Source organism: Daucus carota, chromosome 4 (genome assembly GCF_001625215.2).
Source record: "Daucus carota subsp. sativus chromosome 4, DH1 v3.0, whole genome shotgun sequence".
NCBI lineage: Eukaryota > Viridiplantae > Streptophyta > Magnoliopsida > Apiales > Apiaceae > Daucus > Daucus carota.
Window position 1 is genome coordinate 35299531 of NC_030384.2, and position 22238 is coordinate 35321768.

General features: G+C 35.6%; 4 protein-coding genes across 5 annotated transcripts; 1 reads left to right on the top strand and 3 right to left on the bottom strand.

Moving 5' to 3' along the window:
* Positions 1 to 1077: 1077 nt before the first annotated feature.
* Positions 1078 to 7460, top strand: LOC108218663 (plasma membrane ATPase 4). Its single transcript, XM_017391706.2, has 16 exons — positions 1078 to 1308; positions 2833 to 2952; positions 3124 to 3360; positions 3473 to 4234; positions 4329 to 4451; positions 4553 to 4657; positions 4756 to 4900; positions 4991 to 5155; positions 5265 to 5503; positions 5603 to 5635; positions 5733 to 5814; positions 5900 to 6060; positions 6160 to 6333; positions 6442 to 6624; positions 6705 to 6889; positions 6985 to 7460. The coding sequence occupies exons 1-16, from the start codon at positions 1264 to 1266 to the stop codon at positions 7079 to 7081; spliced, it is 2856 nt and encodes a 951-aa protein (XP_017247195.1). The 5' UTR covers positions 1078 to 1263; the 3' UTR covers positions 7082 to 7460.
* Positions 7461 to 8373: 913 nt separating this feature from the next.
* Positions 8374 to 12030, bottom strand: LOC108216554 (nifU-like protein 3, chloroplastic). Its single transcript, XM_017389347.2, has 4 exons — positions 11824 to 12030; positions 11609 to 11729; positions 9260 to 9558; positions 8374 to 8928 (listed from the first exon to the last, which is right to left on the bottom strand). The coding sequence occupies exons 1-4, from the start codon at positions 11893 to 11895 to the stop codon at positions 8737 to 8739; spliced, it is 684 nt and encodes a 227-aa protein (XP_017244836.1). The 5' UTR covers positions 11896 to 12030; the 3' UTR covers positions 8374 to 8736.
* Positions 12031 to 13007: 977 nt separating this feature from the next.
* LOC108216020 (peroxidase 16) lies at positions 13008 to 15033 on the bottom strand. The gene is made up of 4 exons (XM_017388673.2): positions 14653 to 15033; positions 14359 to 14556; positions 13718 to 13883; positions 13008 to 13612 (listed from the first exon to the last, which is right to left on the bottom strand). Exons 1-4 carry the CDS (start codon positions 14881 to 14883, stop codon positions 13206 to 13208), a joined length of 1002 nt encoding a protein of 333 aa, XP_017244162.1. The 5' UTR covers positions 14884 to 15033; the 3' UTR covers positions 13008 to 13205.
* Positions 15034 to 17158: 2125 nt separating this feature from the next.
* On the bottom strand, positions 17159 to 21829 carry LOC108216019 (putative glucose-6-phosphate 1-epimerase). 2 transcript variants are annotated; one of them, XM_017388671.2, is made up of 9 exons: positions 21470 to 21829; positions 21020 to 21094; positions 20020 to 20076; positions 19781 to 19941; positions 19562 to 19702; positions 19373 to 19475; positions 19148 to 19247; positions 18515 to 18748; positions 17159 to 17731 (listed from the first exon to the last, which is right to left on the bottom strand). In XM_017388671.2, exons 1-8 carry the CDS (start codon positions 21650 to 21652, stop codon positions 18537 to 18539), a joined length of 1032 nt encoding a protein of 343 aa, XP_017244160.1. In that variant the 5' UTR covers positions 21653 to 21829; the 3' UTR covers positions 17159 to 17731; positions 18515 to 18536. The 2 variants fall into 2 exon arrangements, with proteins under 2 accessions (XP_017244160.1, XP_063947250.1); XM_064091180.1 differs by having other exon boundaries at positions 19562 to 19941.
* Positions 21830 to 22238: the final 409 nt, after the last annotated feature.

The following is a 22238-nucleotide window of genomic DNA, read 5'->3' on the forward strand; positions in this document are numbered from 1 at the left end:
TTACGGGTTCATTAAATTTTACACAATCTATTATATATCTAATTTAATCAAATATTTTTAGCCAATAATTAAGCAAGTTTATCAAATTTTTTCAATAAAAATTTAAGTTAAACAAATAAAATATGACCTAAAGTGATGATTCATATTCTAGTAATTTCTTATAAATTTTTAACTTAAACAAATAAAACATGACATAAAGTGTTGAATTTCATATAAAACTGATAATTCTAAACTATCAAAATTTTCCTATTTTATAATATTATATTATTACCTCTGTGTCATCATGTTGTATACGTTTGGAACAGACAGTTCGATATGAATTTTAATACTCTTCTAATCCATAATGACATAAATGTCCATTACTTGTATTCGATTAGGATTTTAATGGATTGTTTTTAGTTTATGAATTTTAATGGATTGTATGTGATTTTGATTTTGTGCGGACTCTTGATAAAATGTGGCAGAGTGAGATAAGATTTAAGCACAATGTTTCAAAATCTCATGGATTTTGATGAGATTTCAAAAAACTTATAATACACTGGAGAAAAACATAAAATCCATCATTTTATGATATCTAAAAAAATCCATCAGCATTTGAATACCATCTGATTTTGATAGATTTTAAACAATCACAATTGAATACCATCAAATTTTAAAATATAATTCAAAATTCCAATTGAATACCACCAGATTTTGTAACATAATTTAAAATTCCAATTGAATACCCCAAGATTTTAATGGATTTCAAACAATCTCAATCGAATATTCTCCGATTTCATTAATGAAAAAAAAAAGTTTTAAAATCCCAATCCAATACACCCTTGAATTTCATTCACTAATCAAATCTATTAGATATAAATAGATACCACCACTTTACCCACTTTTATATAACTTTACATAATTTTTTTTCTTGATTTCGCGTTCATACGGTCTATATAATTGGGTAGGACGGAGGGAATTTAAAACTAAAACAACTGCCTGGTAAGAAAAAAATGAAAAAAACAACAATAAAGTCTTACCTCTTTGTACAGTACTAATAAAAAAATGAATATTAAAGAGGGAAGAGAGTAGGCGAGTAATATAAAGAGGGCTATGAGGCGAAGCAGAGACATCTCAAACTCATCTGAGAGAGACTCACTGGGAACTCTTCTTTCTTCTTCAATGACTATGCTCCTATAGTCACCCCCTCTCTCTTTTCATATCTCTCCCTTAACTCGTTGCTGTTGGCGGTGGTATCAAATCAATAACTCGTAGACATACAAAATGGGCATCAGTCTTGAAGAGATTAAAAATGAGACCGTTGATCTGGTAATTCTTTTCTCATTATGATCCCCCTTTGCTAGCTACCTCATTACGTACATAAGTTTGTAATCATCATCTTCATGTATGCGATCTGGTGTGGATTTAGCTCATTATTTGGCTTATAAGTTTCTCTGATTTTGTGTCTAGTTGATCTTGCATGACTTCCGGCTACACACACAAGCTTCATCATAAAACACACACACACACACTATTTATTTTATTGCTTTCTTTCTGTGCTAGTGACATAAATATAAATCTACCTCTCCCTTCATCTAATCTATCCTCTACAAGTTGCTGACCCTCCCTTTCATTAAATCTCATTTTGAACAATTCTATGCCGTAGATAAATTTTAGATATTTTGGTTTCTCTGGTCACACATGTATCCACACATGGTGCGGCTGTATATATATCCTAATTATAAGCGGAAAAGACTTGTGTTTAGAAATTTGAAAAATTTATTGAAAAGTTTACTAGATTTCGGGAACTCCGGGACACACCAATTATCCTATTAAAAGTCGAGGCTCTTTTTCGTTCCTGAGTCGTTAAAGAAATAGTTACTCGATAATTTTATGTGATTAATCGAGGTATGTGTAAACTGTTTCGGACACCGGTTTAACCTTTTTTTTTTATGTATAATGTTGTCGGTTTAGCAGATGTATGTACAGTTGCGGTACTTTTCCGTGGTACCCTCACTTTAACATTAACCTTTTGTAAAAGGCGTCTGACTGACTTGTGACTCGTGGGTTTTGTCACTTTCCTCCAACATACTGTTACTTTATCGTTATTTCTCGTTTTACCACCAGAGTTTTGGACATGTACAAAAATACCCCTAGAGAAGACTTTTTTGGGATGCGCTAACAGGACAGGCGTGAGGGACCCTGCTCCAAGACATAGCACATTCTACTTATCTTATTTGTAAACCCAGCCTTGTTCTATTGGTCCAAACTCCGTGGCCGTTGTGCTTTTACTTTCATTTCTTTTACTCTCATGACCCCCTTTGTCTATCCTCCTTATTTCGATTTGATTTGTTTGACAAATAATTTGAATTTCTGTGTTTTATTAAATATCTGACAATAAATGCTGGAGTAATATTTATGTAAGAAAAATCGAGATAATTGCGGGTATATGTACGATGTACCTTGAACTTCGTGCCAGATAGTCAAAAGCACTCCGTTTGTTTATGGACCAAGGCCCAAGGGTGTATTCATGATTTGACTTTAAAATTTGGGAGATTTTTATGGCTGATATTATTGTTTTTAAAATTTGATCTGTTTTTAAAATATAATAATATACATAATTACTGGCTATAAGTTCTTAAGATATTAAGGTAAGAATTAGTTATAAACAGTATACTAGTATTGATCATGAATGATGAGTAAAAATTGTCAGGATGATTCTGCTACTTAACGTTGTTAACTTTGAATAAAAAGTTGTATAGTCTGGTTTTAATCCATTTGTGATTTGCCTCTGTGTTGTTTATACTGGAGATATTGTAGTAACCAAATGAGATTATATGGTTTTAATAACAGGAGAAGATTCCGATCGAGGAAGTGTTTGAGCAGTTGAAATGTACTCGGGAAGGATTATCTACAGACGAAGGAGCCAACAGGCTCGAGATCTTTGGACCCAACAAATTGGAAGAGAAGAAGGTATTTTCATTTGTCACAGAGTGTTTCTGCATGCATGTGTTGACTCCTTGTGAATTTTAGTTTGATCATATATTGTCTTGGTCTCCGTGTCCCCCTCCAATGTAAACAATTGAGGGGGACGGAGGGAGTAGTATTTAAGCTTCTCATGGTTTAAATTGTAATTTATTACAGGAAAGCAAGTTTCTCAAGTTTCTTGGGTTTATGTGGAATCCGCTGTCATGGGTCATGGAAGCTGCAGCTATTATGGCTATCGCGTTGGCGAATGGTAGTGGAAAGCCTCCAGATTGGCAAGATTTCGTTGGTATTATCTGCTTGCTCGTGATTAACTCCACCATTAGTTTTGTTGAAGAGAATAATGCTGGAAATGCTGCTGCAGCACTTATGGCTGGTCTGGCTCCCAAAACCAAGGTATTTATTGACATTTTTCGTTCTGCCATAAATTAAAAGTACAAGAACATATGGATGAGAGGAGTACTTAATTATTAGTATTACTTTTCTAATGTGGCATGTCGATGTGTAGGTTCTTAGAGATGGTCGATGGAGTGAGCAGGATGCTGCTATTCTGGTTCCTGGTGACATAATCAGTATCAAACTAGGAGATATTGTGCCTGCTGATGCTCGTCTTCTTGAGGGCGATCCCTTAAAGATTGATCAATCTGCCCTCACAGGAGAATCGCTTCCAGTGACCAGGCATCCTTATGACGAAGTTTTCTCTGGTTCTACCTGTAAACAAGGTGAACTTGAAGCTGTGGTCATTGCTACTGGAGTTCATACTTTCTTTGGGAAGGCTGCACATCTGGTTGATAGCACCAACCAAGTTGGGCACTTTCAGAAAGTTCTCACAGCAATTGGAAACTTTTGCATCTGTTCCATTGCTGTTGGAATGATTGTTGAGATCATAGTCATGTACCCAATTCAACACAGGAAGTACAGGAATGGAATTGACAATCTCCTGGTTCTCTTAATTGGAGGCATTCCTATTGCTATGCCCACAGTCCTTTCTGTCACGATGGCTATTGGATCACACAGACTGTCACAGCAGGGTGCCATCACCAAGAGAATGACAGCTATAGAAGAGATGGCTGGAATGGATGTTCTTTGCAGTGATAAGACAGGAACACTGACCCTCAACAAGCTGACTGTTGATAAAAATTTAATCGAGGTTTTCGCTAAAGGCATGGATAAAGATTTTGTGCTACTTTGTGCCGCAAGAGCTTCCAGGACAGAAAACCAAGATGCCATTGATGCAGCAATAGTTGGAACCCTAGCTGATCCCAAGGAGGTTTGTGATATATTATCTTCTTTTATGTCATATAGTAATATATCCATTTGGAGAAGGGAGAAAATAATCTCATAATGAATTTTATGTTATTTAGGCTCGAGCTGGAATTAAAGAGGTGCATTTCTTTCCATTCAATCCTGTGGACAAGAGGACTGCCTTAACATTCATTGATGCTGACGGAAACTGGCATAGAGCTAGTAAGGGTGCCCCTGAACAGGTAACTTGTAAACTTGATGTCTATATCTTAATAAGTAGCCTATTTTGTGCGTCTTTAACAAAAGTGATCTGATTACTGACATTATTCTTATGTTATCTCAGATCTTGACCCTGTGCAATTGCAAGGAAGATCTTAAAAAGAAGGTTCATGCTATTATTGATAAATTTGCAGAACGTGGATTGAGATCATTGGGTGTTGCAAGACAGGTTTGTAGTGCCACATTTTTGCATTACACCTACATATAGACCGCTCTAATTCACTTGATTGAGTATTACTCACCGATGCTTCTGTGGACCCTTTATAGGCAGTGCCGCAGAAATCAAAAGATAGCGCTGGTGGGCCTTGGGAGTTTGTTGGTTTGTTGTCGCTGTTTGATCCTCCCAGGCATGACAGTGCAGAGACTATACGCAGGGCACTTAACCTTGGTGTAAATGTCAAGATGATTACTGGTAACATTTGTATTCATAGATTTTGTCAATGAAACAATTATAATTTCTTCATCCCATTATCTAATTCTTTTAAGAAAAATTTATGTCCAGGTGATCAACTTGCTATTGCAAAGGAGACTGGACGGAGACTGGGAATGGGGACAAATATGTATCCCTCTGCTGCTTTACTAGGTCAAAACAAAGACTCGTCAATTGCTTCACTTCCTGTAGATGAGTTAATTGAGAAGGCTGACGGGTTTGCTGGAGTGTTTCCTGGTGGGTTTATTTTGGATATTCCAATGCATCACTTTTTGTTTTTTTAATTTTTTTAAGTTACCAGTCAGTGAATATTTTTAATTATAATTGTTCTTTTTAATAATTTCAGAGCACAAATATGAAATAGTAAAGAAGTTACAGGAGAAGAAACATATTTGTGGTATGACTGGAGATGGTGTCAATGATGCCCCTGCTCTGAAGAAGGCTGATATAGGAATAGCAGTTGCTGATGCAACAGATGCCGCACGAGGTGCTTCTGACATTGTGCTTACTGAACCTGGGCTTAGTGTCATCATAAGTGCAGTCTTAACGAGTAGAGCAATTTTCCAGAGGATGAAGAATTACACAGTCCGTTGCTCACCTTTTTCTTCATTTGAAATGACACTTTTTCTTTAAAAAAATTGAACTAAATTTTATCTTCTTCTTCTTCTTTTTTTTTTTTGGCAGATATATGCAGTCTCTATAACAATCCGTATTGTGGTAAGTTCTTCAAAACAATTTAAAAACCATTTCAAGTATTTTAGATGTGGTACCTGGCTACAGAGTAATTTGACTTTGTTCATGTACTCTTTTGTAGTTTGGATTCATGTTTATTGCTTTGATATGGAAATTCGACTTTTCACCCTTCATGGTTTTGATCATTGCCATCCTGAATGACGGTGAGCATTATAGTCAAACTTGTGGACATATACTTACTCTTCCTATTTGTCTTCCTACTGGCTGACACATCTATTATTTTGGAAGGCACTATCATGACAATCTCCAAGGATAGAGTAAAGCCTTCACCATTGCCTGATAGCTGGAAGCTAAAGGAGATCTTTGCCACTGGCATTGTGCTTGGAGGTTATTTGGCATTGTTGACTGTTATATTCTTTTGGTTAATGAAGGATACAGACTTTTTCCCGGTACGAAAATCTAATGGTGTACATATAGGAATATAAACATGTTTATCCATTTTATTGATAATAATACTTGGCCTGAACTTTACTTTCCTAATTGTACAGGATAAATTTGGAGTAAGACCTATTAGGGATAGTCCTGATGAAATGATGGCCGCTCTTTATCTGCAAGTGAGTATTGTGAGCCAGGCACTCATCTTCGTTACTAGATCACGCAGCTGGTCCTTCGTCGAACGTCCTGGTTTCTTGTTGCTTGGTGCTTTCCTAATTGCACAACTGGTAAGAGTTGTCTGCCTTTCCTTCCATACAAGTATACAAACACTTTATATATGACTTCATGTGAAAATATCTTATGAAGTAACTGTAATGCTTAATGCTGGTTTTCAGATTGCAACTTTGATAGCAGTATATGCAAACTGGGGTTTTGCAAGAATAGAAGGATGTGGATGGGGATGGGCTGGTGTCATTTGGATATACAGTGTTGTCTTCTATTTCCCTCTTGACATAATGAAATTTGGCACACGTTATGCCTTAAGTGGAAAAGCATGGAACAACATGATAGAGCAAAGGGTACTTTAGAATTTCTGATGTCATTACTTGTTTCAATTATTGGCATTTCAACTAATTTAACTTCTTTCCTTCTACTGCAGGTTGCTTTCACCACCAAGAAAGATTACGGAAAAGAGGAACGAGAAGCTCAATGGGCTCACGCTCAGAGAACTTTACATGGACTTCAACCACCAGAAGCCACTAACATCTTCAATGACAAGAACAGTAATTATAGGGAACTATCTGAGATTGCTGAACAGGCCAAGAGACGAGCTGAAGTTGCCAGGTACCCGATGATAATCAAAATAATATATCTACATACAAAATGAACCTTGTATGCCATGTTCTTTTGGAATAACATCTTGTTCTGTTTATGTGTAGACTCCGAGAATTGCACACTCTAAAGGGCCATGTTGAGTCAGTGGTGAAGCTAAAGGGCTTGGATATTGACACAATTCAACAGCATTATACAGTTTAAGAAGCTGTACATGCATCACCTGAGATGGGAAAAGGGCCATATCCAACAAGCCTTGCATGAATTGAGAAGAATAGAGAAGAGAGAAGGCCCTGATAGTATTTTCAAAAACTTAAAATGTTGTAGACATAGTTGGAACACTTTGTGTCATAAATTCCAACAGTAGCTTATATATATCAGTTTTCTTTTCTTAATTTACGACGTTTTTCAAGTGAACCTCAAAAAGGGCTCAATGTAATTGCCCTTTTGCTTCAAAGTGCATAATTTTTCTGCAATAGTCCTTCCCGGCTATTGCAAGATTTGTGCAATCTTTCTTCCATTGTATGTAAAGGTTGTTCCTGCCTCAGGCATTTTCGCAATCCAATAAGAGCTTTTTACCATACCTGTTTCTCTCCGCAAGTACTAATTGCATCTCTCCCTCCCTCCCTCCCTCTCTCTCCCTTTCTCCCCCCCTCCCCCCTCTCTACATTAATCAAGAAAATGACAGGTTGAGTAGGGTACACAGAGAATCTTGTGAGCTCAAGTACATGATTGAAATGCAAGTGCATTGAGCCCTGGGTGAGGGACGGTGGAAGAATAATATAGCACATGGGTACACATGCCATGCTTGTTTTGCGCATCTGCGGCATTGATTGTCTCGGATATGGCCAAACAGGGCTGGTCGGGTTCACTTCTCCCCATTTTATAACAGTAAGTTTGCTCAGTTGACCTGGAAACTTGATAGTGATGAATGATTAATGCCTGTTTTTGTTAAGCACTGTTAGATGGTCCCTGTTGGCATGTAAGAGCAACTCCAACGGGGGTGCCAAAAAGAGTGCTAAAGTGCCATGTGTCATGATGTGGCATGACATTTTTGTTGGCTCTCCATTAGAGTGGAAGGAGTGTCAAGCAAAGTTGCCAACTTTTGGCACCTTCTTAAAATAGAAAAAAGTGTATAAATCATCCTAAAGTCATTTAGTTTCCTATCTTGTTATAGTTATACTTGTACAAATATGTGGCAACTTTAGGTGCCAATCATTGGAGCAAATTTTTACGTAAAAGTTGCCGAAAGAGAGAGAAAATAAAATAGTAATATTTTTGATGATTTGTCATTTTAAGCAACTTTAGTTAGCACCTCCATTGGAGATGCTCTAAGTAACCTTATTCTGCACAAAGCGTCAAAGCAGGTACCCTGTACCTTGCAAAAACGCACAGGATCCAATATATTTTTCTGCTACTACTACAGATGGTTTAAACAATTATATAGTTCAGCCAAAAAAAATAATTATCTACTAATATATAGTTCGATGAATTAATACTAATGTTCCCTGTCTAACTTTACGATATTGGAAGTGCTTGACAAGTTGACAGCAATATACATAACAGAAGAGGCCAGTCACCATTGTTGCGGTGCTGCCTTGCGAATTGATTCAGCACAAACACAGACTTATAGTAAGATTGCACAGTACAAGTCCAAAGGACATTTTTATATAACCTTGTATGGAAAAGAACAAAATTTAATCTCAAAGGAGCACTATATATCTGACAAGAAACTTCAATACAATAACTCTACCTCAGGACAAAAAGGAGAGTTGAGTAAATCAGTTGTGTTAGTTAAGTCGTTAGAAATTTGAAGCTTTACAATCACTGTACAGTGTTGGTCTCTACATTGTTTATATTTACTCTATCAACTGCACAGCTGCAATAGATGGTATTTTTTCTCTCAGCTTCTGTGAAAGAGCCACACGAACGGTCATAACTCCAGCTGCAGGACCACTGAGCCGCACAATGACAACATAGTCATTGATCTGCACAAATTCAAGGATTCCACCGCCGGTGCCAGTCAGGTATGGCCTAATTTCACCAAGAATCTGCACAACGAGCAAATTCAATATGCTGGATGAGGCCATGAGCGAATGACTTTGCAGTATCCTTTGCTTTTGCAGCAATACACATACTAAATTCAGTTTAAAGTGATATTCACTAGATACTTTAAACTTCACTTCCCATTGAAACGCGAAGTTATATGTTTCAGTTTGACAAATATACTTTTTGCCTTCAAGATAAAGCTTTAGAAACATCAAAAGTTCTAAATTCATGCAGAGTCATTTTGCAAGTCAAATAAGAATTAATTAGCATTTTTTATCCACATACAAATACCACAAGTAACTAAGAAAAACATGCACTTTCATTTCCTCTAACCTTCTCAACGTTTTCTTCATTTAACTCAAGACCAGTCTCAGTATCTAGGATTTGTTCCACATCCATTATTTCTGGAATCTTATCTCGGAGCCGAGTTTCAATTCCCATCTTTAGTGTCATGGTCGAACTTGGACAAGACCCACACGCACCTTGTAGCTTTAGCACTACAACAAGACCATCAATCTCATGGAGAGCAACATTTCCTCCATCAGCCATCAAGCCAGGTCGGACTTCATCCAACACCTTCTCCACATTTTGCTCAGTCAATGGGAGAACACAGCGTGGTGAAATTACAATTCCTTCACGTTCAGAAATTATTCTAATTTTGTTTTTGCAAAAAAATAAGAGAAAAGAAAATTATACTAAATTTTAAAGTGTGATATACATTTTATGCACGAACTACAGCTGCTAAAGGATGCAGAAAATGTCAACCAGCACAATCTGTATGGGCTTAAGCAAGCTTCACGAACATGGTACAGTCGAATTGACAAATATTTTCATCAACAAGAATTTAAGAAAAGTCCAAATAAAGCTACTATATACATCAAAATGGAAGGACCTGATCTATTAGTAAACCTTTATGTCCGATGATCTCATTGTTACCGGAAGTAACCTGACAATGATCAATAATTTTAAAAAACAAATAATGAAAATGTTTGAGATGACAAATCTAGGTATTATAAATTACTTTCTTGGAATACAGATTGATCAACAAAAGAAGGCATTTTCATCGGCCCGAAAAATTATGTGACTAACATCTTGAAGAAATTTAACATGGATAGATGTAATCCAATTTCAACTCCCTTGGCTCAAAATGAAAATATAGCAAAGATGATGACTCGGGAGAAGCAGAAGTTAAGTGTTATGGAAGCATAATTTGCAGTTCACTATATTTAACTGCAACAAGGCCAGATTTAATGTATGCTACAAGTATTTTATCAAGGTTTATGCAAAAACCAACACAACTACACATGAAGACTGTCAAAAGAGCCATGCGCTATATGAAAGGTACTTTTGGACTATGGATTATGGTTCAAATCAATGAAAAATCCTGAACTAATAGGATATTCCGATGGTGATTGGGCTGGGTCAGTAGATGATATGAAAAACACTTCCGGATACGTGTTTTCACTCGGAAATGGTATATTTTCATGATTAAGTCAAAATAAGAAACAATTGCTCCATCAACAACTAGAGCTGAGTATAAAGCGGCATGTGCAGCAGTTAATCAGGTAATATGGCTTAGGAAGATACTTGCAGAATTAGGTGAAAAACAACCATCAACAACTAAATTTTATTGTGATAGCACATCAGCAATTGCTATTGCAAAGAATAGACAAAACACATCAAAATAAAGTATCACTTTGTTCAAGAATATGAAAGCAAAGGAACAGTGAGCGTAGTTCACTGTCATACAGATGATCAACTAGCTGACATTTTTACAAAATCACTACCAAAAGGAAAATTAGAATCTCTGAGAAATATAAGCTTGGCATACCGGAGTTCTTCAAGGGGGAGTGTTCAATAATGAAGAACATCTATATTTAATAAATAAAATAAATGATTATAAATTGTTAAATGTAAACCATTAGGTTATATACTCCCTTTGTCACATTGAATTCTATACTTATTTTTTGGCACGCTTTTTAAGACTTCTTTAAGTATAGTTTCATAATATTTTTTTAATTTTTTTTGAATAAAAGTTTGATGTTTAAACTTTTATTAAGAAAAACTAAAATAAAATAATGGAACTATATTTTATAAGAGTCTCGAAATAAGTGCAAATTAAGAACATATACAACCTACTGAGACGGAGGGAGTAATGGTTTAAAACATTAATTAATAATTATCATTAGATATTTATGGTGTTTATTCTTCTAGCTAATTTTGTATGTCAGCATATAAGTATAAATAGGTTGATTAATATTATTGCAATTAAGCTCAAGAGATATAATATAATAAACACATATTTCTTCCCTTTTATCTTCTCCCTACTTAGTCTATTACCACAATCAACTCCAAATATCCAACAATAACATTTTTTACTCATTAATCACATATAATGTCCATTTTGCCAGTTCCATGCTTCTTTTTTAATATTTATTCATTTCTGTTAACATTAAGCTCCCTTATATCTATTCATATTTGTTAACATAAGCTCCCTTCATTCGACTTTCAGATAAAATGGTGCTATCATACATATACACCGTTATCTGAATTACAATTACAAACCACACTAAAGCTTTATTCTTTAAATTCAATAAGGCTAGAAATGGGTATTCCAAACAATAAAGAAGATAAATGCAACCAGTATATATAAGATACAAGAAAAAAGGTAGAGTACATTACCTGTTTGTTGTCTTCTTGGGCAGCTAAGATGAAGCTTAAGAAAGTGTGTAGAGTGAAATTGACCTCCAAGAAATGACTTGTGTTTACCTATAAAAGAAGCAGCATATTCCAAAATGGGATTCTGTAACAAGACAAGTGAACCATGATTACATATTTCACATAAAAAACACAGTGTTTCATATACAACACACAAACACATGCTGATACGCGCTAACCTTAAGAAGAGAGATACAGGATTGAAAATACGAGGATGAAATAAAGGGGGTTTGGTTAGAAAGTCGAATCATGTTGCAAACCAACGCAAATTAGGTTTAAACCAAGTCAAGTCAGGATATAACTCATTTTTGGTGCAAGAGATAATGCTGAGTTTTGATTGGCTCATGATAAACTGTATGCTACCACTCTGTAAGTTTGATAAAATCTACCAAGCACAACATATGAGTTCCCAAAAAATCAAAAAATGAAAAGGCCTGGTTAAGCCTTCCTTATTTTTTATTTTTATGCTTGTTTTAAATCCTTTTCAGATTTAAATTACTGAAGCATATTTTGGCCGAAATCAATTATAAACCTTCTTACTTTATGTAGTCAAAATTAAGATTTTTTCAAGTTATTACTTGAAAATTTATAGTAAATAAATTATTAATTCGGGAAATCGGATTTCCCTGTTCCGGGACTGGACAAATTTTAAGGCCATTTTCCTCTTATAGTTATCAGTGAAAAAATAATACAGGCCCTTAAAATTGGAAACTGGGAACTTTTTCACTATGTGTGGCTGGTGTCAGATACTTGTAGTTGTAACTGTTGTTATACTGTTGATTTCACCCCATGATTACCTTTCTGAAGTATCCAACATTTTGTAATGCAGATGGTGCTGATGAAGGAAATTCAGCTGCGCAGAGCTAAGGCAGAAACATTTTGAGCAGCTGGCAGCTGCAGCAATGTACAATACAAACAAGTTGCATGTTTTTACTTTGCAATAATGCAAACATTCAGCTCAAATAAAACAGCAATCATGTTATGCAGTCATGTTGCTGCAGCCGACTCTTCTTCTATGAGCTGGCAATGCAACAGTCGAATTCTAGGGTCCATGCAATCATACCAAGTGATCAGGATAATAATGATAGATGTGAGCTGTAACTAAGCTCAAGAAGCTGTTGTGGATAGTTATTGGTTAGTTTTAGCCTAAAATGGATAAAATAGAATAAGGATCTGCAAGTGTCGCGCTTATGCAGAATTTAAGAAATGCTCCCTTTTGTCAACTTTAATCTTTTGCATCTTTAGTGGCTGCTAGCCTGCTATGGTAGGTAGGGGAATTTAACAACAAAGACCTGGGCACGTCTAAATGCAAATAACTATAATCAAGAGTATAAAATCCTTATAAGATCTTGCAGGAGAACCTATGTAAATATTCTTATTGATTTGAGGAACAGCCTTGATATAAGAAATTTGAGGAGCAATGTATAATATCTATACATTAATGGCCATTGCTCAAGTTTATTAAGCATGAATTGGACTTATAATGCAATTTGTCACTCTCTATACACCGTATGATCTCAATGTATAACAGGGTCAATATATGTAATTATGCTAATAAATCCTAGTTAATCCTGTTGCAATCGCGGCGAATCTCTCCATTATTTCCAGTAAGAACTCCAATTCTGCCAAGCTTGGTAATAGCAGATACGAAGGCTTTATTGAAAGCATCATTGCTTGATGCAAATTGTTGAACAGTGCTTCTTGATCTGGTATCTGTATACAATATCTGATCAGAAGTAAACAAGCCCTTTCCTTCTACAAGGTTTTGGTAGTAGGCATTGTCAAATTTTTGAGGTGTAGTTGGGTCCATGTTGATGGCAACTCTCGGGTCAACTCTTGTGGGGCACATCTGTCTCAACTGCAAGGCATACGCTGAATTCAGGGTTGGGTCAATCCGTTTACCAGGACTGAAATTGTATATTCGTTTTGAGAATTGGCCACAATGAGAGAAACCAAGTGTATGTGCACCTACACAATTAAACTTCCCTATCATTTTCTAAACAGAGAACAAATATTAAGAATGATCAGTGAAAACAAGAATTACCAAGAATGCCTATTTCCCCAGACACGTACCTGAAAGCGCAATCATATCTGTTTGGCTAAGACCATGGGAGGAAAACATGGAATTAAGCTGATCTAAGTTAAATGTAGCATGTGGAAGTTTGTGTTGAACACTTTTCTTGGTTGATATCCTCCCATCTCTCCGGCCCAGTTCAACTGCATACCGCGGTCCTCCTGTCTGCATATATCATAGCAAAATTATTTTAGATATGCAAAAAAGCTCTAAAAAGGTAAAGCAATACAATGATCATTTAGCCAAAAAAAGGCAATACAATAATCTATGAGATGCATTTTGCTGTCAAATCATTGGAAGCTTTTGGAAAAAGATTAAAATGTCTGGAAAATGTACAGTTTAAAAAAATAAATTAAAATGGCTTATTCGAGTAATTTTAAATACTCAGGTCTTAGGACCACCCTCTGTTTAGACTCGAACCCTCGTTCAATTATTACCAAGAATCAATTGACATCCACTAGGATATACAGAATGGATCATCACAATATTATTGCTGCTAGAGCAATGAAAAAGTGCTGAAATTGAAATATGTTTAGACAACATTGAACAAGAATAGTGCTAAATCATGAGCTAGAATTAATATACACTAGTGTGAGCAATTATATATGAAGACAGAAAGTGGCATAAATATAGTGCATACCAAGGCCACAACTTCCCGGGTAGCCAAAGCTAAGATATCAGCACAAGAGACTTTGTTCCGGCACTTGGGATCACTATCAACAGCGGCCTTAGCTCTAACGACAGTGTCAAATCCATCTCCAGCCAGTGATATGTCATCCCCATGATCCTTTTCCGCGTTTCCATTTGGGGAAGCTAGCAATACTGAAGCATCACACCCCTAAACATAAACCAGATTCTATTAATTTTTAAACGTTTATAAACCAGACTTCTTAATTAACATATAAAGGTACAAGTATCAGGAAGAAAATAATACCCGAACAAAGCAATCATGGAAAAGGAGCCGCAAGGTTGCCGGAGCAGTGACAAAGGTTTGCTGAAACTTGGCTTTAACTGCAGCCTGGACGAGGGATTCGACATTTGGGCATGACTTCTGGTAAAAATTGGTGCTCAGCTGAGCCGCGGAATGAGATATCAGGAGAAGCAAGGGGAATATGATCAACAGGCCACAGACAGGAGGCCTAATACTCATTCTTTGATTCCCCATTTGAATATATTAATCTATCTGTACCTTAAGGTTTTGTGTGAGGTTTATTTCACATGCTGCATGTCTGCAGCAACTTGAATCTGTTTATATAGTGTATGTGCAGATGAACAAGTCAGGGGATGTTTGCTACAAAACAATAAAAAAAATAATCGAATACCATGTAAACAAAACCAACTTGTCTTAGTTATGGTACCCTACTAAAAAGATAACCATTTCTATCATTGATTTATATGATCATTGTAGCAAATAATTGTCTCAACGGAGTGCTGGTCAGGAATCAGCGCTGGAATACTTTAAAGATTTTTATAGTCTGTCCTTGAAAATAATAAATTCCATTCAAATTATTGAGTTATCCAAGTGTCCTGACTCCTCATATACTTATTATCGAAGCTCGCAAGCTCGCAGTATCAGATTCGACCCGAATCGTAAAACCGTAAAATAATTTCATGGTACATGCAAAAACGAGTAAAAAACTGACTCCTGATATACTTATTATCGAAGCTCGCAGTATCAATTCGATCCGAATCGTGAAAACGTAAAATAATCTCATGGTACATGCAGAAACGAGTAAAAATCACGGGCATGACAGAAAATGAGTAACAAGATCACATGGGTTATTGTTGTCTGGCCTTTAGTAAAGTTTATTCCCTAATGTCTGTAAAGTAACTACTACTTGTGTCCTGTAGTATCTGCAAGGCTTCTGCTGGGGAAAAAGCAGCGATACGAGAGAGATGCATGATGGCTATAATGTAGAAACTGTAGTGGTTCGAACATGTAAAATAAACAAAATCATTGTAATAAAGAAGAGAATAAACAAAAGGTGATGAGCATCGACGAATCTCACTGCCAACGTCGACATCAATCAACGTCCTTAAGCCGAGCTTTCTATGAATGAATATTATAGGCGGAACTTGAGGATTCATCACTATCGAAACTGACCAACACCTTCATCTTCATACATGACGTACGGGTTCACAGCTCTTCCAGGCTGCTGTCTGATTCCGAATGGACAACGGACTTTATAATATGACTAGACGGAATGTCTCGAAAGTCACTATTTTAAAACAAATGAACTTCAATATCATTTTCTGAAAAATAGTTCGAGCTATCACAGGATTTGATAGCGTGCTTTGATTTTTTAAGAAAACATGATTTGAAATTATGTTTCTAAGTGTTGCGTTTTTGTCAACTAAAGACGAAGTTATGTTTTGAAATTTACGGTTGAAGTCATTTTATAAAAAAAAATGACATAATGGTCTTTTATTGTTGAATAGCGAAATTCGGGGCCACGCCCGATTGGCGAAGGGAATTGAGACTTTACTTCTAACCAGAATAGGAATTTCGAACCACTTTTAATAAAAAAGAGTTGTAACAAATTTGTAGACTGTACAAAAGAAAAAATTTCGGTTCAAATAAGAATTAAAAAATTTTGAATTAAAAAAAAAAACCCTTTTGCCAGGTGTTTCTCAACTTTTTGGTAAGTTTCCACCGATGTAATAAATAATATATTTTATAAATAAAAATTTAATAATATTAAACTTATATATTAAATTCTACTAATAGATTAATTGAGTATAAAGTGAAAATTTAAGAGTTAAACGGGATTAGAATCGTCATAGATACCCGGCATAGAACATTTTCCGCTCTCTTTTTTGGCAACATTGAAATTGCATTAAGGTGACGATAATAGTATATTTTTGTAAACCTCGGTTGTATGTTAAATTAAATATTAATTAATATATAACATAACACAAACAAGATCATTTAACTTAATTATAAAAGATTATCCTGTGATTCAAATTAGTTATTCTATATATAAAATGATATTTTATAAATAAAAATCCGAGCTAACTTAATTATAAAAGATTACCAATAGTGCTGTGATCCAAATTACTTATTCTATATGTAAAATGATATCTTATAAATAAAATTCCGACATCTCGTAAACGGAGAGAAATAAAGATGACCCAAATACCTGTGATTCCATGCATGATGCCACAGTCAAGTTTCCAAACTTATTTCTTTTAGCAGTTGATATATAAAAATGTTGTATTATGGATGTGGCCGGCTGGAGACGTGGACGTTTCTATGGTAATCAAGTAGAGCTTCAGCACGCCGAGCATCTCTACCTATCTACTCCCCTTCATCACCATTCTTGCCCCTTCTACTCCACTCGCGTAATCATCACATATAGAATGCCTAGATAAACTCCCCCAACGTAGTCCATAGGTTTTTTTCTCTTAAAAACGACACTGAAAGAGAGAGTCGACTCCTTCTGAGTGTGACTACTTGAATCAAATCAGATTTCTGAGCATAAGAGTGAGCCCAGTCCTTCGGAAACTATGGAAGATTGTAACAAAGGGGTCCATACACCAATAGTGCCACTTCCCCTCAGTCAATAGAGCATCAACTTCGTTACCAAAGGTTACTATGCCAACGCGACACAATAAACAAAGAGCGAGACAAGAGCAGTTATTTTTCATCGACTATATTATCAGAAAATATTGTGGCCTAAATATCCAATAAGAATCTACTCTTCCATTTCCAAAATAGAAAAAAAAATAAAATTAGAATTATCAACTTGAACCTTATTAAGTAGGCATCCCTTATTTCTACTAGTAAAGATCACAAGTTGCCCATTCCAAAGCATATAAGTTTATCATCACTTTCATATGACATAAACAGCCCCGGGCCGGACATTCAAAATACTATTTAACAACTTCTATACTCCACAAAGCTCGTCTTCAGTGACACCAAAATATCAAGATATACAAAGATAGTTGACCTGGAAAGAAGATCAAGCCAAAGGCTGCTTCCGATCTGAGCCGCATATTTGTGGCACCTCCTCCTGCGAGAAGTATTTGGACAAAGATGTCAATAAACAGTTAATATGAAATGCAAGATAAGATTTATATTGTCAATTGAAATGCAAATGGTTAAAGGAAACCAATTTTTTTACTGAAGCATTTGAGTAAAATATATGCTTCAGACAAGTCAGCTATAAAATTAACTTATGAATTGTAGTAAAGCCTAGAGATTGCCAAAAAGTAGCAAAAATATTTGTTGACACACAAACCATGCAGAAAAGGGAAGTTGAAGATTCTCTGAGTATGAATGCAAAATAAGGAACAATCGTATGCCTTCATCATGATGTAGGATTCACTGCAACGTATCTGTTGACTATAATGTAATCGGTAATTGAATATTTGAATATATTGCTTATTTACCTTGAAATTATAACCTGCAGTAACAACTCTACACTGAAAACTGTCATGTAACAGAGTAAATTAAATAATGGAACGGATATGCTTCATTTATCCAAATTCACAGTGCTGTGTTCTTGCATGTGTGCCAGGTAATCACACAGTGACACAGGGATGAAAGATGCACAAAATGATTTTCAAGGTTTTTCAGTCGTAAGGACATAGAGAAAATGAAAATCGGGGCAGAATTTAAAAGAAGTGAAAATAAAAAGCAATTTAAGGCATCAGGCCGCCTTATATGTGTGTGCAGTACATGTGACAGTGGGTGTAATCTACTGCCCTCAAACACATATATATATTCTTTTTCATAAGGGATAATATATATATATATATATATATATATATGAAAATCTGTTCAGTGGAAATACCTATACACCACATGATGGCAGTTCAGCTACCACCGACTCTCCAAGGATCAAGCTCACTGCAATAGTAACTTGCAGGAACAGTAGAAAGCTCCTGCCGTCCAATCCACTCCTCACCAGGCTTCAGGAAAATAGGTTTTTCTACTGCTGCAGCCTCAATACAAATCATATGCTTGTATCCGTTGTCACCAAGATCAGCCATGGCCTTGGACTTCTTATCCCAAGGATTCCAGACAACTGATACCAGGAACAGGAATAAAAAGATTTATATTAATACCAGACAACTGATACCAGGAGACGGGATAAAAAGATTTAAATCAATACCATTAACATGCCAAAAACAACACCCTCAGAAATATACTTGCATTAATAAGGTTAAAAGGGCAATTGTGAAGGCAACTTGTAAAAATAATATTTGAAGAACACACACAAAACGGCACTTACAATTAGAAGTGGTACTGATATGATATTAAATTAGTCGTAATAGGATCCAGGAATATATTGACTACGTGTGCAGGTAATGCTAAATAGACCGCACACATCAAACAGTTACTATTTGTAAATTAATCATGCTAAATTTCCAGATTTATGACATAATGTAGCAAAACAGGAAAAGGTAGACAGTGCTCATCTCACCAGCATCTGGAAGTCCATTTTTACGAATCAAGAAAGTCCGTTTTCTTTCATGATCCATAACTGCAATCTCTGTTGGTGAGCTAAGATATACTTTGTCCACCTAATTAAGATAGGCTATTATCATGTATGAACTCACTACACCATAGAAAATCAAAACCGGGTGGGAGAATTAGAGGTAGGGTAGGTGGAAGCATGGTGGAATGAAAGATGAGCGACCAATCTTACTTCTGATTCAAATGTTAATGCATCCCCTTGTTCGGTGAATCTTTCCCTTTTTTTCATATTGTCAAGATAGTCCAGTGTTTCTAATCCTTCAACCCGAACTTCACTGAGTACGATAAAATGGATTAAAAATAATTAGACAGTGCAGGCTCAGGTTACACCCAAGTTTGAACAAGACCAGCAGAACCATACCTGATATCTGAAACAGAGAAATATGTATGATACGCAAATGTAAATTTAAATGGCTTTTGATCAGAGTTTGCATTTCTGATCCGAGATGTCAACATCAATTCTCCTTCAAGTCCAAGAGTAACTCTCAACCGGAACTCGAAACTGAAAATTGAATATACATAGCACTCTAATAAACAATCTCCATGTAATGATAACCCATTGAAACACTTAGAGATATACCTATGTGGAAAGATCTTTAAATCTTCTTTGGAGGGCTTTAGAATCAAATCAATAGCAGCCCTACTTGGGGAGTTTGTTGTAGGAGGAGGAGGATTAGTGTCAATGCTCCACATCCTGTTTCTAGCAAATCCATGCTTCTCAAGAGAACCAAAGTCTGAAAACTGCAGATATGATGCAGATTCCATGACAAAGTTGAAGGAAATTAACTGAATAGAGAAGAAAAGGAGCTTGACACATACTTGAGGGAAGCATATAGGAATGCCTCCACGTATTTCCTTTGGGGGCTTGAAAATTGCCTGTATATGGTACATGAAATAAATTACCAACATTATCATGCAATATAGTTTTATAAATAAGATTAGTAAGGAATTGAGAAAGAATATATTCAAGTTCCATAAATCATAAGAATGCACGTGTAAGTTAACAGATAATAGACATAAAGATGTAAAACTAACTATCATCAATTAACCAAGATACTGAATCAATACAGTGCCATGGTGAGCCTGATTGGATTACCATTCTAAGTCAGATCATTTCTTCTCATAATTAAAAGGCAAGCTTCAGAGAATCAAGCTGCCCAGAGGTGGAAATGTTAACCTAGCGCTAGAAGACGTCTAGAGTTTGATTTTGAACCCCCCCCCCCCCCCCCCCCCCCCTCAAAAGTATAAACTAACAAGATAATAAAAAATGAAAAGATTCACTTATTTCGATTATCATACAACTCAATCCGAGATATTTTAACAATTAGTATCCATATTTACCAACGTGGGATCTACTTGAAGCCTCCCCATAGAATCAACTTATGAGTTAGTTTTAGCATTCCAACGTCCTGAAACATGTCGAGGTTTTGTTACCATAGAAATTATTACTACACTACGAGTGATACTGTCACATCATTTGAAAAGGTTTTACGAAATTAACCAGTTATTAAGGAAATGCCGAGGTACATAAAATCGTGATATGATAAAAACAATATTTGTAATGCACCAAAGAGAATTAGCATAAAATTACTCGTACTCACTTATATTAATCTGTACGATTCAACGAATAACATTAAATGAACATAGTAATTTGTCTAGTTCAGAGAATCTATTTGTTTCAAAAATTTACAACTTTAGCAGAAGATGATCAGTTGGAACAGTGTATTGTTTAATCGGTGCTTACTAATTTTGTCCAAGAAAAATTCAAGCACATAAAACACATTCCAATTGACTAAAACATCTGGGATGTACATGGTACCTTGTTACTGACGAAAAGCAACTGCTCCCCGCGATCATTCTTCCAAGATGTCACCTGCCCTCCATACAAATATACCTGCACAGACAAAAAAAAACGATACATGTATGGAATCCACAATGAGGATATCAGTAACTTTAAAATCACTTTACCGAAAATTAAATCAATAGTTGCACAAGTCGAAATCAAATAAAGTTACAAGTACCAATACATAAACAGAAACTATCTAAAAGAGATATATCCACAAATTGAAAACAATTAAAACATGCGTAATACCGAAAAACCAAGCCATTTGTTCTAGTTTATAAGTTCAAGTTAACAAGTCACAAGTCACAATCAAATTCATGCTATTTCGACAAAAATGGAAAGAAAAAAAACAAATATCACAATTCAACAATGACATCAAAATTGGAAAAAAAAATGCGCAGAAATGTTGATATAAAAATTCACCACCTCAGCGGAAGAGCCGCGGATTTGACGCAGAACAACTTTATCGAGGCCATTGATGCCCTTAACGACCTGGACATTCTGAAAGTGATCGGAGGGCCCTCCCTTTTGTTTACTGGTAGTGGTTTCGGGAGAAACAGGCTGCCTGAGGATCGTCTCCTTTGTCTTTTTCTTCTCTATTCCTTGCATCGCCAGGCCACCAGGGTTTGGTTTTCTCGGGAATTGTGAATTTGTAAAAGCTATGTAACCTGCTTCTTCTATAAGCGATACTTTGTTCTGATATGGATTTTATTCATTCGCGCAGGAAGAAGAAGAAGGTAGACATACAACTCGGAGGCAATGGTGTAACTGAATGAGTCGGTCCGACAATCGATATATTTCTTTTCCTGTCTTCATTTCGATTTTGTGCGAGTATTAAAATAATAAGAAAAGCATTTTGGGGCCCGCTAAATTTTTAGAAGATTAGTTTCTTTAGGAAAATTGGTAGAAATGCATATCTTCGAATTTAATTTAAAAGAATATGATCAAAATATATATACATGAAATTTTGATATTAAACATTTGATTTTCTGATTGCAGATTGTATTATAATTCTATCGTATTTCTTTGACAAAATTTTTTTGTAACTTCAATATTTTTAAAGAAATTTTTGTCAATTTTATCCAAAAATTCGAGCTATAATTTACAGTTGATTTATTAAAACTCGACTTGACAAGTACATAAGTTGCTTTATAACTCTATACATTAATGTGAAGATATATTTATAGATTTTCAA

Excerpts from the sequence above, each read along its gene's own strand:
- LOC108216020 (XM_017388673.2), bottom strand. The coding sequence starts at position 14,883 with ATGGGGAATCAAAGAATGAGTATTAGGCCTCCTGTCTGTGGCCTGTTG. Across the intron at positions 14,557-14,652 it reads TCCATGATTGCTTTGTTCGG|GGGTGTGATGCTTCAGTATT; the intron begins GTATTATTTTCT and ends GTTTATGTTTAG. Across the intron at positions 13,884-14,358 it reads CCCGGGAAGTTGTGGCCTTG|ACAGGAGGACCGCGGTATGC; the intron begins GTATGCACTATA and ends TGATATATGCAG.
- LOC108216019 (XM_064091180.1), bottom strand. The coding sequence starts at position 21,652 with ATGCAAGGAATAGAGAAGAAAAAGACAAAGGAGACGATCCTCAGGCAG. Across the intron at positions 21,095-21,469 it reads TCCGCGGCTCTTCCGCTGAG|GTATATTTGTATGGAGGGCA; the intron begins GTGGTGAATTTT and ends TTGTCTGTGCAG. Across the intron at positions 19,476-19,561 it reads TTCTCTGTTTCAGATATCAG|TGAAGTTCGGGTTGAAGGAT; the intron begins GTATGGTTCTGC and ends TATCGTACTCAG.
- LOC108216554 (XM_017389347.2), bottom strand. The coding sequence starts at position 11,895 with ATGATTCGACTTTCTAACCAAACCCCCTTTATTTCATCCTCGTATTTT. Across the intron at positions 9,559-11,608 it reads CCCAAGAAGACAACAAACAG|GAATTGTAATTTCACCACGC; the intron begins GTAATGTACTCT and ends CTGAACGTGAAG. Across the intron at positions 8,929-9,259 it reads ATGAAGAAAACGTTGAGAAG|ATTCTTGGTGAAATTAGGCC; the intron begins GTTAGAGGAAAT and ends CTCGTTGTGCAG.
- LOC108218663 (XM_017391706.2), top strand. The coding sequence starts at position 1,264 with ATGGGCATCAGTCTTGAAGAGATTAAAAATGAGACCGTTGATCTG. Across the intron at positions 5,156-5,264 it reads GTTTGCTGGAGTGTTTCCTG|AGCACAAATATGAAATAGTA; the intron begins GTGGGTTTATTT and ends TAATAATTTCAG. Across the intron at positions 6,334-6,441 it reads CTTTCCTAATTGCACAACTG|ATTGCAACTTTGATAGCAGT; the intron begins GTAAGAGTTGTC and ends GCTGGTTTTCAG.